The sequence below is a fragment of the Bos javanicus genome, chromosome 15, assembly GCF_032452875.1.
Source record: "Bos javanicus breed banteng chromosome 15, ARS-OSU_banteng_1.0, whole genome shotgun sequence".
Classification (NCBI taxonomy): domain Eukaryota; kingdom Metazoa; phylum Chordata; class Mammalia; order Artiodactyla; family Bovidae; genus Bos; species Bos javanicus.
In genome coordinates this window covers 56,744,196-56,762,507 of record NC_083882.1, presented here as the reverse complement: position 1 = coordinate 56,762,507, position 18,312 = coordinate 56,744,196, and the positions used below count along the sequence as shown (strand labels likewise).

Below are 18,312 nucleotides of genomic sequence, written 5' to 3'. Positions count from 1 at the left end.
ATTCTCCAGGCAAGAATACTGGAGTGGGTTGCCATTTCCTTCTCCAGTGCATGAAAGTGAAAAGTGAAAGTGAAGTCGCTGGGTCCTATCCGACTCTTCCGGACCCCATGGACTGTAGCCTACCAGGCTCCTCCCTCCAAGGGATTTCCCAGGCAAGAGTACTGGAGTGGGATGTGCCATTGCCTTCTCCAGAGCACGCAGGCATCCCCTCCTTTATCCTCATAATCACTCTGGGACACTGGTGGTCTTAGCCCTGTTTTCACAGGTGGGAAAGATGGTCCGACTGACTTGCCAGAGGGGTGGGTGAGTAAGGAAGTGTTCGGTTGCTAACCTTCAGGGAAGGAGGGGCCTCACAGGCCACGCTTTCCTTCTACCAGCTAGTAGGTGGAGGGCACCTGGAAGCGCTCCCTGCTCTGGACCAGGGCAAAGGCAGGGAATCCCCTCTGGGCACCTCCCGTTTTCCAGCTGCAGAAGCTCCCGGCTCAGAGCGGAAGAGAGCGGGCCAAGTGCACGCTGGGCACGGGAGGGTCGGAGGATCGGAGTCTGTATGCACCCTGGGGTTTTGCGACCCTGCGGCCCGCCCGGCTTCTAAAAGGCGCGTCCTCCCCGCACCGGCCCGGGGCTCACCGGCAGGACCGCGTATGTCTTCAGCGCCTGGTTCAGGCTGCGCACCAGCGCCCACTTGCCCTTGCCCGGCTGCTTGGCCCGCGCCTCTGCGACGTCGCCGGGGTCTGCGGCGTCCGCGGGGGCGCCGGGGTGGGCAGGAGGCTCCATGGCGCCGAGGGCCTGGTGGCGGCCGGCTGCAGTGGCAGCACGTCTCGGGCTCCCTAATTCACCTAATCCCATGCACACCGGGGAACCCTAAACCCAGCCATCTGCCGCGGGCCCATGGCAACGGCGGCTTAGGTGACGCCTGCGGGCGGGAACTGGGAGGGGGCCCCCCGGGTCGCTTTGCCCCCTCCCACCCTGGCTGGACCCCGACCACCTGACATCACTGGGGATTCCGGGCTGGCCTCACAGGGACCGCAGCCTGTGGCACCCAGGAACCGGGCTGCAGGGCTGGGCATAAAAGAGGCCCCTGGAACCTCACCTTGACTGCAGCTTTGAAGAAAATCAGTGTATTTTCTACAGAAAGAAACGTGGGGATGTTTTGGAATAGAACGCAATACACTTAGTGAATTTTTTAAGACTAAAGGCCAACGGCATCAAAGATCTTTCTGGTCCCATGACTGCCTCTGGGGAGTGAGGGTGGAAAGAAGTATTGAGGTTGGAGGGGGAGGGGGCTCTGTGGGGAAAGCCTGGAAGAGTCTGTCTCTGGTCCTCCCCCACCCTCCCAGGCCACCCAATGGGTGACCTCCAGCTCAAAGAGGAGGCACTAGGGCCTACAGGAGGGCAGCCCCTGGTCCCCAGGACAGCCAGACACCTCTAAGGGCTCAGACTCACCCAGCAGTGGGCATCAAGTCGGGCTCCTGTGTCCCGGCCACCACACAGGCTCCACTCCATGCTGGACTGCAAGCCACAGTGGGCACCGTCCACCCAGAAGGCATGGGATGCCCAGGCCCTGCAACTCTCCTCCTACACCTGCCTTCTCCGCTCTCCCTGCTTAGCTTTATCTTCCCCCTCTTTTCTCCTACGCACTCTTCAAGGTCTCATCTTTGGCCCTCAGCATTGTCTGGAATTCTGGAAGACCCAACCTTCTGCTCTAGACAAGCAAACCAGGGTGGGGAACAGGGGAATGGCAAGAAAAGAGATGGCGATGCCTCACACAGAACCCGGAGCTGCCCCTCCGGACCTGACCTTCCTTCTACCCCCATCTCTGTTCTAGCCTTGAAGACCCAGCACTCTGCCACCCAGCACATGGCTGACTGACTGCAGTGATTCCCAGCTACTTCCTGGGCCCCATCAGGGACACTGCTCTCAGGGGTCCTTCCCCGACTTAAGCCCAGAACAAGCACACATATCCCTCCCTGCCCACCCACTCAGGGGAGTTCATGGAAACAGGAACCAGACCCTAAGACACAAAGGGAGGGCTGGGGAATGGGCTTCTATCCTTCCATCTGTCCATTTAACCAACCTTCACAGGCTCAGACTAAGGCTTAGGGGATACCGTCCTCAGAGCTTCCAGCCTGGGGGATGGACAAGGGTGGTACCGCCAGACAAGGAACAGTTTAACCCTGGAGAGACAGGATAGCATGGCTGCCAAGAGGCTGGACTCTAGAACCAACGCCAGTTTAATGCTGGCACGGCCATTCAAATGCCGTGGGACCTTGGGCAAGGTCCTCAACCTTTCTGTGCCTTTGTTTTCTCATTGGTTCAATGACAGTTTAACAATACCTCAGGAGGTGCTGCGAGGATTAAACAGGTTGTGTGTAACTCAGGTCAGTGCCTGTTAGAGCAAACGCAGTATGAGTGCTGGTGATTACTAACTGAGCAAGTCATGTTGTTGTGCTGGTGTGATTTTTCAGGCAGACATGAGGGGGAAGAGTGTTCCCGAAGAGGGGACAGCAAAGCACAGAGAAGCAGAGGTAAGAAGGAAGAGATGGTAAAATAGGTCTGGTTGGTGGAGAGAGGCCCCCTGACAGAGAGCCAGTAGAGGACTGAGAGGCTGGCCCTCCCTGACCCAGACCCGCTGCTCGACCCCGGAGTACCCAGGCCGCTCCTGAGCTGGAGCCTGGGAGTGGGCCCTTTCCCTGCAAGTTGCACGCACCCCAGGCCTGGGAGGCAGGTCTCACGCTGCTGAGCCCTCTCTGGAGTCACACCAGGTTCCCTCCCAGAGCCAGGGTTCATGGCTCCCCGAGCCTTGTCTCCGGCTGTCTGGTCACACAGGACAGGGCCCCCCAGGAGGCGGAGTGCTCCACCAGGAGTGCTTCTCCTCCCTCTTCCCACCCTACCCCACGCAGCCACCAAGGCTGCACTTGGCCACGTGCCCCCTGGGCCCCACACTTCACTACCTTTTCTTTACTCCCTCTGCACCTCACACACCACAGTGCCACCTTCACCTCCACTATATCACCATATGGTCCAGTTCTGACCCCCCTCCCCCAATTTTAAATATGGGGAGATTTTGGTTCAGAAGGGGTAAAAGGGAACTAACCAAAGATGCATAGCAAGCTGGAACCAAAAAAAAACCCTTCCAGGAAATAATTATGCCAATTGTCATCAGTGAGTGATGTCAGCAAAGAGTAGAGAACTCTGCCAAGAACTCTTCAGAAACACCAAAACCCAGCAAAAATTGTCAGTCAACTTTACTAGAACTCTAGAAAATATGCACAAGTTGACAGTCACCATTGGAACACTTGAGGAAGAGAAAGGGGACTGAAACCCAGCAGGAGAACTGTGTGGTACTTCAACCCACTCATCCTTCTCCAGCCTCCACCTTGAGGATGGCAGCCTGTATCCTGCTAGGGGTTACTGGGGTCAGAGGGAACAGAACAGACCTTGATATCAAAGAATTATGGTGGTTTTAAACTATCTGGGGACTCCCTGAAGGAATAGTACTAAAAGCTTGTCCTTATTCCCCAAGTAGGAACACCCCCAGGGTGGAGAAGTAGCTGTGGAGGGCAGGGGTGGGGTAGGGGTCAAAAACATCCAAAGGAAAATGAACTATCCACTGCCTTCTGGGGGTGGAAAAAAAACCAATTGGAGCAAACAACAGCTCCAAAAAGAAAAGCTCAAAAAGCCCAGAAGAAAGACAGGAGAATGAGGTGCTTCAGAGAAAAGGGGCTTTGAAAAGCATATACCGGGGAGTCTAGAAGACCACGTACATACCCAGGATTGGACAAATGTTCAGAGAAAGCATGAGATGACCATAAGCTCTGACCTCAAGCTCCATGCAGACAGGGAATAAAGGCTAAGGCCGAGTTGTAAATGACCTGAGAGGGCATTAAAGTCACACCCAAACACACACATGCACAGCCCAGCTGTAAAGATCAAGATTTTCTAGTTTTGTTTGTTTTTGGTTTTTTTTGGCTGTAGATCGTTTAGAGACTTCAGTGACCACACACAATAGAGAATGTAGTCGCCATAAAAATAGTTCAGAAAAGTCATTAAACAAAAAAACAATTTACAAATAAACAGCAACAACAAAGCCTGAGGAGGCGGAGAATCTGACTTCCAGAATTATCACGTTGTAATAATCAAAATGTCCAGTTTTCAACAACAAAAAAATGAGAGTTGCAAAGAAATAATAAAATATGGCCCATTCACAGGAAAAAAAAAAAGTTGATAGAAAATTTCCCTGAGGAAGCCCAGACATTGGACTTAATAGACAAAGACTTTAATCAACAGTTTTAAATATGCACAAAGCACTGAAGGAAACCAGAACAACATCTTACCAAGTAGAGAATATCAGTAAAGAAACAGGAATTATAAAAAGGGACCAAGTAGAATTCTGGAGTTCAAAAATAACTAATGAAAAATTCAGTAGAGGTGTCATTAGCAGATTTGAAAAGGCAGAAAGAAAAACCAGCAAACCTGAAGATACTTGGAGATTATCCAGTCTGAGGAGCATAAAGATAAAAAAGGATTAAGAAAAATGAGAAGAGACTAAGAAACCTACAAGATACCATCAAGTGGATCAACATATGCACAGTGGGAATCCCAGAAGGATGGGAGAGAGAGGCAGAAAGAATATTTGAAGATATAATGACCCCAAACTTGATGAAAGATATAAAAATCTACACATCTATAAAGGTCAATAAATTCCAGGTAGTATAAACTCAAAAAAATCCTCACTGAGACACATTATAATCAAACTGTCAAAAGACAAGGGCAAAAAGAGCATCTTAAAAACGAGAGAGAAATGACTCATCATATACAAAGGATCTTCCATATGATTAGTTGCTAATTTCTCATCAGAAACCATGGATACCAGAAGGCAGTAGGATGATATACTTGAAGTACAAAAAGGAAAAAGAACATGTTTCAAACAAGAGTTCTGTGTGTGGCAAAAATATCCTTCGAAAGTGAAAGAGAAACTTGAACTTCCCTGGTGCTGCAGTGGATAAGAATACACCTGCCATTGCAGGGGACACAGGTCCAATCCCTGGTTCGGGAAGATTCCACATGCTGTGGAACAACTAAGCCCACGAGCCACAGTTACCGAGCCTGCACTCCAGAGCCTTAGAGACGTAACTACTGAGCCCATGTGCTACAACTCTGAAGCCCAAGAGCCTAGAACCTGTGCTCTGTAGCAAGAGAAGCCACCGCAGTGAGTTCAGGTACCACAACGAGGCGTAGCCCCCCACTGCCGCAACCAGAGAAAGCCCTCACACTGCAGTGAAGACCCAGCACAATCAAATCAAGTAAATAAATAAATAAATCATTTTTTAGAAAGTGAAAGAGAAACTAAGACATTCCCAGACAAACAAAACTTGAGGGAGTTTATAGCTAGTAAACCTACTCTATAAGAAATGCCGAAAGTAATCATTCAGGCCAAAATTAAATGGCACGAGACAGCAACTCAAGCCATACAAAGAAATAAAGGATCCAATAAAGTAACTACAAAGGTAAATATAAAAGCCTGCCTAATTGTTATTTTTGTTTTGTAACTCTGCTTTTTTCCGATGTGATTTAAAAAACAAATGCATAAAATAACAAATCTATGTTAATGGGCTCATAGCATATAAAGATGTAATTTCTGACAGTAACACTATAAAGAGAGAGGGCTGAAACTGTACAGAGTGTTTATATACCACTGAAGCTAAGTTGCTGTTAACCCCCACTAGCTTGTTATTAAATGTAAGGTGTTAATTGTAAACCCCAGTAGAAAAAATCTGTAAACTCCAGAGTAACAGCTAGAGAGAGAGGGAGAAATGAATGAGAAGGGAACCAAAACAGTAGAGCAGGGGAAAAAAATTAAACACAAAATAAGAGCTTGAGATTAGATATAGTAGATATGTACTATTATATATAAAATAGATAACCCAACAAGGACCTACTGTATAGCCCCCAGAATTGTATTCAATATTTTATAATAACTTATAAGGGAAAAGAATCTGAAAAAATATATGTGTATGTCTGTATCTATGTGTAACTGAAGCACTTTTCTGTGAACCTGAAACTAACACAATATTGTAAGTCAACTATACGTCAATAAAAAATAAAGAAATTTTTAAGTCATCATAGAGGAGCTGAGGGGGGGAAGATATGACATATAGAAAAATAGCAAAATGGCAGAAGTAACTCTAAATGGAAATGAATGTAACTCTCTAATTAAAAGGTAGCAGTTGGCATAATAGGCTAAAAGAAATAAAACATAATCCAATGATATGCTATCATATCTATAAGAGACTCACTTTCTATCCAAAGACAGAAATAGGTTGAAAGCGAAAGGATAGAAAAATATATCCAAGCAAAATAGTAACCAAAAAAGAGCTGGGGTGGCTATACTAATATCTGACAAGATGGACTTTAAATCAGAAACTGTTACAACAGACAAAGAAAAACATTATATTTTAATAAAAGACTTAATCCAACTGTTACCAACAGTCCACAAATTTATCTTCAAACTTCACTCTGATCTATGAATCTGGGCAAAGTACATCTAGTCCCTCCACTGGCCTCACCATCGAGCCAGAAATCATATCTTACTTAAGCAGAGCAGCCTTCCCCGAGGTCCTCAAAGAAGCAGGTTACATGTACCATGGACCTCTGGGTTCTCACGAGCACTAGCTAGCCTTGCAACCTGGGGCAATTCCCTCTCCCTGAGACCACAGTCTCCCAGCTGTATGTGAGGGGCTACCGCAACGCCTCAAAGCCTTCCCTAGCACCGCCACCCCCCACCCACCCCATATCACAGAAGCCTCCCCATCCCCAATATCCCTTCCACCCCACTCCACCCCCGCTTCCCCCAGGACTCCTGCTATCACAGTTCTGCTTACGGGGTGCCCTTGCTGCGTTTCAGGGCTGTCTCCGCTTTGGTCTGGAAACTCCTCCAGGACAGGGAGTAGTCAGTTTATCTCTGCATCCTTTGTGCCCAGACTGGTACAGAGAAGGGGCTGAGTGCCACTTTGCTGGGTGGGTGGGTGAGACTGTGGCTGGAGGAAGTATCTCCTGGCACACTAGGAACCTCTAGACACTCCCCACCCCACCCCACCCCCACCACCACTCCCAAAGCCATCAGCATCATGGATCTGCTCAGACTACCACAGGGTCCCTAGGAAGGAGCTCATGCTCAACAAATGTCCCTTCACCCAGCAGGGGAAGTCTGAGCTCCTCTCCTGAGCCCTGTGCCCGCTCCTTGCGCCACACCCTGTACCCTGCACAGCAGCCTCCCTTGCAAGGTCTCCTCTCCTTGCGTGCTGCCCCCCTCACCAGCATGGCTCCCTATCCTATCCAGACCTGCCCCAGCTCGTGTCTAAATTACTTTGTCTGGGCTTCAATTTCTTCACCTGCGGTATTGGCACAAAGATCCTTACCTCACTGCCTTATGACAATAAAATGAAATCAAGTATATAGAGTACCCAGCATATAGTAGGACGGATGTGGATGCTACTTAAAGGATTAGAATCCTTAGCAAATGAGTAAAATTTTTTCCTGAGTGAAGAGATTTGGATTCTTAACACATCTTTATGAAGATGTTTTCGGTGCCTGGTACTCATGGGGGCTCCACACAAAGGCTAGGATGGGACCCTCTACATATGGATCAAGAATCATCATATTCTCTGTGGTCTCCTCAAAGAACTTATACCAAATAAAGTGAAAGAGAGAAAAGAATGGAAAACCCTCATACACAGGAATGCTATTAATATGATTTTAGTAGTAGTAATTGTGGCAGTTTATCTTTTTTGAGCTGAGTCCATCACTGGGCAAGCATTGTCTAGTGTTATCATCTTTTGTCCTTAAATATCCCTTTGAGGCCTACCTGTCATTATGCCCTAGCCCTCCAAACCAAATTCATTCAGCACAGAGCTCCATCTTTGAGAGGGCTGGTACCAGGGCTGAGAGGCAGTGGGGGGCAGGATGAAGGCTGTCCCCCATTTCTGGGCTCACCAGGAGGCCCCAGTAAGGTAAGGGAAGAAGGTGGAGTGTGACCAGGCTCTAATGTGGGCAGGACAGGGAAGGGTCCCAAAGGCAGTGGTCACAGTGAGGCCTTAGAAGTCAGCCAGGAGATGGGAGACGAAGTGTTCAGAATGGGCAAGGGGCAGCAGGAGGAGGGAGGGGGACCTGGGAGGCAGATGAAAGAAGAAGCACTTTGATTGAACCCCTCCGGGCATTTCATTTTCTCAGCAGACAGGCTAGCAAAGGAGGTTTTTATCCTTGTTTTGACAGATAAGGAAACTGAGGCTCAGGAAGGCTGAAGGACGCACTCAAAGTCCACAATAGCAAAGCCCAAGACGAGCTCAAGGCTGTGTGGCTGGCTGGCTCCCCAGAGCTGGGACCTCATTCAGGACCAGAGAAGTAACAGGAATGTGCTTTCTGTGTGAGGGGTGGGCAGAGCCAGGTTCAGGTGAGGTGGGCCAGGGTTTGGGGGCAGGTTGGGAGAGGGTGGCCATCGAGGCAGAGATCTCCTGAGGGAAAACGCCCTTGGGGGCTATGGGTGACCCAAGCCTTTCCTCTGGAGTCTGCAAATGTCCCCATTCGCCCATCTCTGCCTGCAGCTCAGTTCCTGGCACCCAGCCAACACTCGGTGACAGTGACCTTCCCTTTTTTGGTGGTCTTGGCCATCTCTGACAGTCCTTTGAACGGACTCTCAGGCCCAGGGGCTCTAGAGGGGGTCTCCTCCAGTCCCAGGACAGAAGTCTGTCTCTCCCGATCCTACCTTCTCACACACAAATCCACATACTCACACTCAAACACGCAGCTGCCAGATGAGGCTGCCCACTGGTCCCAGATGGTCCTGGAGGACATGAGGCCACTGGTCAAGCCCCCAAGGGCACACCCCCACCAGCCCAGGGGCCTGGTGCCAGGCCAACCTGGCGCAGGGCCCACATTCCTGGCTCTGGAGACCAGGAGCTCATTAGAGCCTCGGGCTAATCACGGGGAAGGGCTGAAGGTCAGGGGCCATTGTGACCCTGGGAAAGAAGAGGGGCTGGAGGACTCAGCTAGGGGCAGCACCTCTGCTTCTTCCCCATATTACCCAGGGGCTGCAGCTCCAGCCATGTCACCCCGACTCACTGCTCCCCAGGCAGGCTCAAGGCCCTTCCAGGTCTGGCTTCAGTAGACTTGCCAACTCCCTCTTCTCTTTCCCCAAGAGTTTTCCTACATTTGGGCCTTTACTCATGCTATTCCACTGCCTGGAACACCCAGGGATTTGGAGATATATATAAATAAGTAATTTCTGACCAGCGGGGTGAGTGCAATGAGAAAGGGAGGTCCCAACAGACATCTCAGAGGGAGAAGTTCTAGACTGAGCCTGAGAGTCAGGAAAAGTTTCACACCTGGGTTTTGAAGCATAGATAGGAGTTTTATAGGGTTATTCCTGGCATAGAAAGATGAAGGCCAGTGGGGTGGGGGGAAGCACTCACCTGCTGAAGAATCACCATTGTCCTTGGTCAAATGCTCCTGCTGCCCGCCTGGCCAGACACGATTCTGCAGGGAAAGAGACCATAGCAAGCCTCTGAACAAGCCAGCCCTGGAAGCACTGGGCCTGCCTGGGGTCACCTGGGCTCTTCCCAAAGCCCAGCCCCTCCTGCCTCTGGGGAACCCTCTCTGGCTTCTCTCCCTCTGGCCACAGCCCAGCCTGTGTGACCTGAGCCTCTGCCACCGTCACCAGCTCCACTGCCCAGAGCAGCTGAGCTGTTCTCTCACTGCTGTTATTCAAAGGTTCCCAAAGGGCTCCTAAAATAGCAGCAAGTGCAGCCCCGTTCACCCAGACACATGGGCAAAGAGGCCCAGAGAGGGACCAAGACTTGCCAAAGGTCACACAGCAGGGCAGGGCAAATTCAGGACTAAGACTTGGTCTCTAACCACCCAGCTCAGGGCTGCCCCAGGAGTGCAGGGGACAGGGACAGGCTGGCCCAAGAGGAAGGTCAGGCTGAGCATGACCTGCTCATGACAGCCCCTGCCTTCAGGATGGTGACCCTAGTCTCTCTTCCATTTTGCGTTTAAGGCCCAGACTGTGCCTCTAATCTTGCCTCCCTGCTTTCTCCCTGCCCTACCCTTGCCCTTAGGCCATCCTCAGCACTCACTCTTGAAATATGCCAGCCCTTTTCATACCTCTTGTCCTTTGCATACTCTGGCCCCTCTGCCTGGAACTCAAATTCCTACCTAGGTTTCATGGCACCTCTTCCAGGAAGCCTTCCCTGACCATCCCCAGGCTGCCAAGAGCTCTGATGTTTCCTGTCTAGCCCTGACTATATGCATTTGCTGTCTGGTCAGGGTCTGTCCCACCCTGCTTCCAAAGTAGGGGAGTTGATCCAGGGCAGGGTGTGGGGCTCAGCTATTACCTCATACAGCCCAGGGCCAGATCCATGGCCAGCTCAGGAAGAACTTGTGGGGCTGAGCATGGTGATCATGTCAACCCCAGCCCATAGGCTCTGGCAGGAGGCCCCTCCGGTCCCCTACCTGCCTCCCAGGATGAGAGGATGAGCATCAATTTTTCATAAGGTCCATTCAGAGGCACCGGGGCATTTGATCCTCTGCCCATGACACTGCCTGATACCTGAGCCCTGACCCCTGCCCTGGGGCTCCAGGATACAGCAGGCACACTGTCTTTCTGGAGACTGCACTCGGCCCGGGTACTTGGCTGGGAAGAGAATTCAACAAGGACTGCCCAGCTGTGGTGCTGGGCCTTCATGGCTTTAAGCGGGTGGAAAGGGGTTGTTGAAAGGGAGTAGAATTTAAGGGCCAAATGTAAGGAAAAAGCTACAGAATAGACTTTTTTTCCCTAAAAATAAAAACTAATCCCTGTTCAAGTTAATTACTTTTTAATTGACAACAGGGAACAGAGAACTGATTGTACATGTCCACGGAGGAGCCAGAATACTGGAATGGGTTGCCATGCCCTCCTCCAGGGATCTTCCTGACCCAGGGATCAAACCCGCATCTCTTATGTCTCCTGTATTGGCAGGCGAGTTCTTTATAATTAGCACCCCCTGGGAAGCCCTTGGGAGAAGGCAATGGCACCCCACTCCAGTACTGTTGCCTGGTGGGGCTTCATCTCCCATTTCACAGATGGGAAATTTAAGGCACAGACTAAGTGACTTACCCAAGGAGAGAGAGAGAAAGAGATAGTGGCTGAGAGAGGCCTAAGGAGACAAAGAGTCAGGGGCAGAGGACTCTCTGCCACTCCTTTCCCCCACCCTCTGCATGTCATTCCCAGCCTCCCTTCCCGTCCCAGCTCTTGTCAGAGAGATGGCAGGGGGCCCAGACCGGGAGCAAGTAGGGGCAGTAGCTCCAGGGTGGCCCGAGCCCCTGACTCCCCCGAAATTTAGCAAACCTTTCTCCCAGTGCCCAGGAGAGTGAGCAGCCTGTCCTTACCTGGCTCCCAGCTGCCCGGCACCGCGCTGCAGCTGTCACCTGCAAGGAGGGCTCAGGAAGCTGGGGTGGGGGACCTGGGCCAGCCTGCAGAATGCACCCCCTCCTCTTCAGCCTCACTCTGGGCCTTGCTCTGGGGTCGCTCTGGGTTTTTCACAGCATGACTCTCTCTCTCAGTCTCTCCCGCCCAGGGCAGCTCTCTGGCCAGCACGGCTGCCCTCTCCTTCCCACTCCGGAGCCTTCCCCCAGGAGGCGGAGTCGGAGGGCCCTCAAAGGTCTGGGTGTCGTGACATCAGCCTGGGAGGCGGGCTGTGCCGCCCAGGGCCCTGGCAGGGAGGACCGGCCACCCCGCGGGGAGGCAGGGGCACCGAAGCCTTTCTCGGCTGTGTGGCTGACCTGCGTGGAGCCAGGCCCGGGGCCCCTCACGCCAACCTCAACTGCCTCCTATCCTTTGCAGTAATACCCACCACCTGCTCTCAGCACCTAGGCTCTCAGGAAACCTCGTTCTGATCCTGACTCTGTTACTGAATTGCTGGGTCTGGGCCCTTGCCTGCTCTCTGCTACACCTGGTTCCTTCTCTGCAAAATGGCCGTGAGAGCAAAGGACCAGCAAGCAGGGCGGGAGGTAGCGAGCCCTGCCTCCTGGCCCTTCCTCCCCGCCCCACACACACAGCCATTGCCTCAGGCCACTTCCCGAGGGCTCCCCTCAGAGGTGTCCCCTGAAGCTCATCACTTCACCACCAACCCACAGCTTGTTCTGCGGGGTTAAGTAAGGGACGGGGGTGCCTGTGGTCACTCAACATCCAGGAAACTTTGTCAAACCTGCTGACTGTGTGACTCAGGCAAATTGAAGTGGAAAATGTGATTTTACAGTAGGGGAGGAGAGTAAAAAAGGAAGAATAAATAGTGTTCGCTATTAGCGTCAGGGAAGACAGTGACGCCCAGGACTCCCCGCTGAGACCTGGCCCTTGCACTTAAGGGCCCTTAGCCTGCAACGACCCTGGCAGCCGCCCCAGACAAGCAGGCCTCTCCAGGGAGCTTTGGCCGGGGTGGAGGGAGGCGCTCTTTTGAATTCTCTGTAACTGGGATGTGCCTGAGGGAAGGGGCCACCTAGCTGCCACCCACAGGATGGTGTAGGGCACCTGGTGTGGAGGGGGGAACCAATGGCCCAATGGCGCCCCCTGGAGAGCAGGGATAAGCATCCAGCCTGTGCCTGGAGCACCTGGGTGACAGCACTGGAACTCAGCCTCTGCGGGGGCGGGGGTCCCCTCAACCTGACGATCTTGACCCCTGAAGACCCCTGGCTGCGGGAGTGTGTTTGACCAGGAGCCCATGATACGAGTTGCTCCCGGACCCCGTCCCTGCTGCTGGACTCCCACCCGTCGTCTGGGGAGGTTCCTCTTGGCACCTAGCACCCCCCATACCTAGCACCCCCTAATCATCTCTTGCCAAGCATCCAAGAGTGGGCGGGCAATGGTGTCAGCCTCACACCGATGGGAAAACTGAGCCCTGGAGAGGAGACGGTGTTCCAGGCAGAGTGCAGGGATGGAGGGAAGCAGTAAGGAAGGGGATGAGGGTCGGGCATGTGTTTCTCTCCAGCTGCTGTGTAGCTACACCTACTCAGCACCCACCTGGGGCCAGGCACTAAGCTAAGGTGGGCACCTCATTCATCATGTCCTTCTCTCCGTCTTAGGGGGAAATGTTGGTCTTAATTCAGTTATTTCTCTCTTGTTCCCCTCCCTCAACCCAGTCACAAAGTTCTGTCCATTCTATCTCCATAATGTACCCGGTTTCTCCTTCCAGCCCTGGCTTTCTGGCTTGAGCTGCTGGCATCTTCCCCCCAACAGGCTCCACTCTGGTCCACACCCCATCTGTGCCCCCACAAGCCCATCTCCTTTTTGGCCTCCTTCACGCAACTGCCCCCAGCAGGCTCTCACACCACCTCACCACTCATTCTGTGTCCCTCCCCAGTCTGGAGACTGCCCCACAGAAGGCACTGTGGCTGTCTCCCTGCACCCCCAGTGCCTGGGACAGACGTGAAGGTGAAGGGACAACTGAGTGATCCCTATGACAGCAACCCTGTTCCCGTGGGGAGCGAGGGAGAGCAGGGCCCAGCCTCAGCTGCGACTACCTCAGGCGACTCTCAGACCAGAGGACAGTCCCCCAGGCCCAGGAAACGTCCCCTTCACTGTCATTCCAGGGACAAAGACACAGGCAAGCCTCTCTGGAATCGTGGTAACATTTATTCTGAGAACAGAACAGGTCTCCACTCACCTGACCCCTGAGCTTGGCCCTGAGGGGTGAGTCAGGGTGGCACAGAGCAGGAGCCCCACCCATCTTCAAATGGGGACTTGAGGCCCGTGGGAGCTGCAGGGTGCACCAAGCAAGCAGAGCAGCTGCTCTCCCCACCCAACCTCCAGCCCCAGCCTGAAAGACCTCCATCTTCACATACCCAGGCCCCAGGACCTTCTGGGACCCAGATCATCACACAGCCAGGAGCCAGCCTGGCCCACCCAGAGGGGTGGGAAGCAAGGGCAGGACTGCTGAGCCAGTTTTGTTTGAGAAGGGGGCAGGGGACAGTGCCCAGCCCCCAGGCAGAAGCCCATGCAGATCACCCAGTTGGCCGTGGGTTCCCCCATAGCCCAGGTGCACGTGGCTGAACAAAGACCCACGTGTGGGCCCGAGGTTCCAGGCTGGCTTATCTGGCCCTCGGCTCTCCACCCAACTCTCGAGTCTTCCTTTCCAATAGACATTGAGAAGTGGTGATTACATGACCGTGTATAGTGCATACGCATACAGAGATATACAGAGAAAGGGTACTGTTTTGCCCTTATTCAGCACTTGTTAGGAAGAGTGCTGACAGATGAGAATTATTGGCCCCACTTTGCAGAAGGGGAAATCGAGGCACAGGAGGTTTAAGCAACTTGCTCCTGGTCATACACAAAGTCCTCACCCTAGGCTCAGGTTCAGGAAAAGAAATCCTCTTGTTCTCCTTGTCCTTCAGTTCCTGGCCCCTCCCATGTCCCAGGACCAGGACACAGGGGCAGAGTGGGCTGGAGTAAGGAGGCAAAGTCAAGGATCCAGCAGATCCAGCCAGGACACTGCACCGAAGAGCCAGATCTGGAGCCAAAAAGTCAGGTTTCCCTGAAGGAATTCCCAGCAAGGCCACAGGAATTCCCCATCTTGAATCAACTGGACTTTTTCATTTACATCACCTGGTCTGGAGCCCAAGAAGGACACAGAAGAGACCCAAAACTGGCCACAGCCCTAACACTCTAAGAACACAGCTGACGCCAGTTGGCAAAGCATCCCAGGACAAACCCGTCTTCTTCATCCACCTCCAGACCTCCTCTGAGACGGTATGACCTCGCTCACGTCCCTCCCCAAGCAGGTCAAAATAAAATCAGAGGATCACAGGAAGTGGAGTTTAAGAAGAAAAAAGGGTTCAGGCTTTCAGTTTTCCTTTAAAAACCCCTGGTTAAAATTGAGAGTTAAAACAGAAAAATATAAAACATTGAGGACTAAAAGGAGCATTTTGGTCCGGGCAGCAAGAGGGTTATGGCTCCTCAGCCGCGTTTTTGGGGGGAATGTTGGTGGAGGTGCCTCTGGTCAGGTAATGGATTTACCATCTCCTGCCAAGCGTGATGGGTGACCTGCAGGCTAGAGACCACCACCCCAGAGCCTCTGCTCCGAGGAAAAGCCCAGGTCTTGCAGCAGAGTGTGCCCTGGGAGCGAGTGCCTCCCATGGAGTCCCCACACCCCCCTCCACCTGCTGGCCCACTACACCAGACACACTCCTTTCCACATCAGGGCAGTGGGGGCAGGATGCCCTTCCTCGACACCACTGCCACCGCCTCTCCAGGGACCCCAAGCCAGAGGCTGGGAATGAAACGGAACCTAGGAGCAGGCGACCGCAGCCCCTCTGGGCATCTGCCTCTGAGAGGACCTGAGAGCAGAGGAGAGGCCCAGGATGGCGGCCTGGCTCCATCGGGGGTCTCACAGACATGTTTACTCATTTGGCAAATCTCCTCTGAATAAAAACGACAGGCAGGTGAGTGGGTAGGACTGCAGAACGGACAGATGTCACCTGCACACGTCTCTAATTCCAGCCTCAGCAGGAACCCAAGAGCCAAGCAGCCTTTCACGGTGGCTCGAAAACCAGATGAAGATGACAGAGACAGCAAGTCTGGGACACAGGGCAGGCCCTGGGGACACGTGGGACAAGGGTGGGCCTTGGGGATGTGGCAGTTCGTGTGTAAACAAGTGACATCTTGGCACTCTGTTGGCGGACAGCAGGGCCTTGGGAAAAGGTTTTCAGTGGACAGAGCCCCTTAGCCATGGTGGCAGTTGGGGTAGGGGGTGCTATTTTAAATCTCAGGCAAGAAGACTCCTCCATGAGAAGGGAATGCTTGGGGGTCCTTGGGACACTGAGGCCCAGAGCGGGGCAGAGACCTCCCAAGGTCACACAGCAGGTCAGTGCAAAGGTGGGAAAAGGACCCCGTGTCCTGCTCCCAGGCTAGTCCCTGGCCAGGGTGGGGACATGCAGAGGTGATGAGAGCTGCAGGTGCAGGTAGGTGGGTGGGCATCAGACGGCCGTGAGGGAGGCACTGCTGAGCACGCGCACAGCGACGGTGCCCGGCAGGTCACTGGGCTGCCGGCTGTTGCGGTCCCGGACGTGGAGGGTGTGCAGGGCCTGGAGGTCGTCCGCGTTGGCTTTCAGGTCCACCTGGCCCAGGAACTCATCTTTCAGGACTCGGTGGTTCCAGATCTGGAAAGAGACAGAGGATGGTGCAGGGTCATCGCTGAGGAGAGGAGCATGGGTCTGTGGGGCTGCGGCAACAGTGGCAGAGCCTTGAGTCTCCTTCCTGGGGCGCAAGATGGGCCAAGGAAAAGGAGCCCTGCACCGCCTCTGCCTCACCAGGGACCTTGGGCAAGGCTGTGCCCCTTCCAGAGCCTCTGGCTTCCTCCCATCCGTCAAAGCTCCCTTCCATGTCTAAAGTCTGTCACTATTAGCTCTGCTGTTGACCTTGGGTGACCTTGGACAAATGATACACCCCCTGCTCTGGTTTCCCCATCTTTATTATGAGGGTTGGATCAGTGGCCCCTACGGGTCCTTTCAACCCCAACATCTATGGGTCTGCGATCACATCCAGTGGGACCCAGTGCAGTAGCTTCCCCAGGGTCCCCAGGCATTTGTGTACAGATGGTTTCTCACCCAGAGAGATGCTGGCCTGGGTCTTGGGGACAGGGCTTCCTGTCAGTGAGCTCAGAATCATGGCCACCTTGGCCTGAGAGGGTAAGGAAGCACACATCCAGAACCCTGGCTTTCTTTTTTATTTTTTAACTTTATCATTTACTTATTTTTGGTTGTGCTGGCTCTTCACTGATGCACAAGCCCTTCTCTAGCTGCAGCGAGCAGGGACTACTCTCTAGTTATGCTGTGCAGGCTTCTCTTGTTGTGGAACATAGGCTCTAGGGTGCTCGGGTTTCAGCAAGTCTCAGCCCCCAGGCTCTAGAGCACAGGCTCAGCAGCTGTGGCACACGGGCTTAGTTGCTCCACGGCATGTGGGATCTTCCTGGACCAGGGATTGACCCTGTCTCCTCCACTGGCAAGGGATTCTTTACCACTGGACCACCAGGAAGCCCCAGGACCCTGGCTTTCTGATCCTCTGCTCTCAGGCAACAGCCACCCCTTCCACCTGCCACCTGGGGAATTTAAGGAACAACTCCCAAGGCTTTGGGGCAAGGTGGGCAGAGATGACCACCGTCTGTGGCTGGGAGACTGACCCTGCTGTGTCCCACAATCACTCCAGCTTATCCACCCCATTCACCCAGCCCACGGAGGGGACTCCGGGGCTCCAGGAAGGACACACGGGAGACTTCTCAAGGCCACACCAGGTCAGGCACAGAGCGGGAACAAGAACCCAGCGTTCCTGGGTCCCTGTGGTCCCTGCCACACTGAGCTCAGCCATTCTGAGCGGGGAAACATGAGGCCAGGAGCCCAGGAGGGACGCCAGACAGGACAGCTCACCTGCACAGTGATGGGCTGGCTCGGCTTCTTGCGGTAGAAGACACCTTTCACATCATACTCGGGTGTCGAAGTGCCCTTCTGCACGGCCGAGCGGACTTTGTCCCCCTCACACTTGATGATCACGTAAGAGTTAGCCCCTGTAAAAGGGAGTGGGCAATGGGGTGAGGGTAGGGAATGGGGCAGGGCCCGGATGAGACAGAACTCTGGATTCAGAAGCCTGGGCTCATGTTTTCAGGAGAAGGGAGACCAGAGCCTGGCCAACTCCCTAACTTCCAGAGATAAGAAGGGGTACACTGTTAATCTCTGGCCTCCTTTACCAAGGCTGTTCCCCTTCCTTCCCAGAGCACCAGGTTTCATACCTTAACACCTCCACGACCTGTAGAAAGGCCACTTCCTCTAGGAAGCCTTCCCTGAACCCTCCCTCCCAGCTGCCTGATCCTGCACCTGACTGCCCCGCACACTGGAGACTGCCCGTGGGCAGGTGGCAGAGCCTGCTCCACTCAGTGTGCCCAGCTTCATCCCAAGGATGGGCCCAAAGTGGATTTCAGGAGAGCTATCGAGGCTGTCTGTGGCTGGGGGACGGGGGATGGGGGCTTTCTGCAGGCAAGCTCACCTGTCGGGGAGTCTTTGAGACCTGCAGCCCCCAAGACGTGTACCTGGGTCACCTGCTGGGGATAGCCGCACAGGGAGCTCCAGCAGGTGCGGGGAGGCTCGTCCAGGCGCAGCTCCCTGGTGCGGGGCAGAGGAGAAGAGGTGGGAGGTGATGGAGAGGGGCCAGAAAGGCGGAAAGTCAGGGGATTCGAGGGCAAGGCAGGGGCAGGAGCAGTGCTGCGTCCACGCAATGCTGGACTCGGGCAAACAAAC

General features: G+C 53.5%; 2 protein-coding genes across 6 annotated transcripts in view; both read right to left on the bottom strand.

The window, feature by feature from the left end:
- MYO7A (myosin VIIA) overlaps positions 1 to 13,560 on the bottom strand; it is a 112,700-nt gene extending 99,140 nt beyond the window's left edge. For all 3 annotated transcript variants that reach the window (XM_061380948.1, XM_061380949.1, XM_061380950.1), the window contains exons 1-2: positions 11,422 to 13,560; positions 9,468 to 9,531 (exon numbers count right to left, since the gene is read on the bottom strand). In XM_061380948.1, the coding sequence (XP_061236932.1) occupies positions 9,468 to 9,485 (18 nt within the window). In that variant the 5' untranslated portion in view covers positions 9,486 to 9,531; positions 11,422 to 13,560. The remainder of the gene's footprint in view (positions 1 to 9,467; positions 9,532 to 11,421) is intronic.
- An 80-nt stretch (positions 13,561 to 13,640) lies between these two features.
- Positions 13,641 to 18,312, bottom strand: part of CAPN5 (calpain 5) — a 57,101-nt gene continuing 52,429 nt past the window's right edge. For all 3 annotated transcript variants that reach the window (XM_061380951.1, XM_061380953.1, XM_061380954.1), the window contains 3 exons: positions 18,062 to 18,177; positions 17,449 to 17,585; positions 13,641 to 16,185 (listed from right to left, as the gene is read on the bottom strand). In XM_061380951.1, coding sequence (XP_061236935.1) covers positions 16,003 to 16,185; positions 17,449 to 17,585; positions 18,062 to 18,177 — 436 coding nt within the window. In that variant the 3' untranslated portion in view covers positions 13,641 to 16,002. The remainder of the gene's footprint in view (positions 16,186 to 17,448; positions 17,586 to 18,061; positions 18,178 to 18,312) is intronic.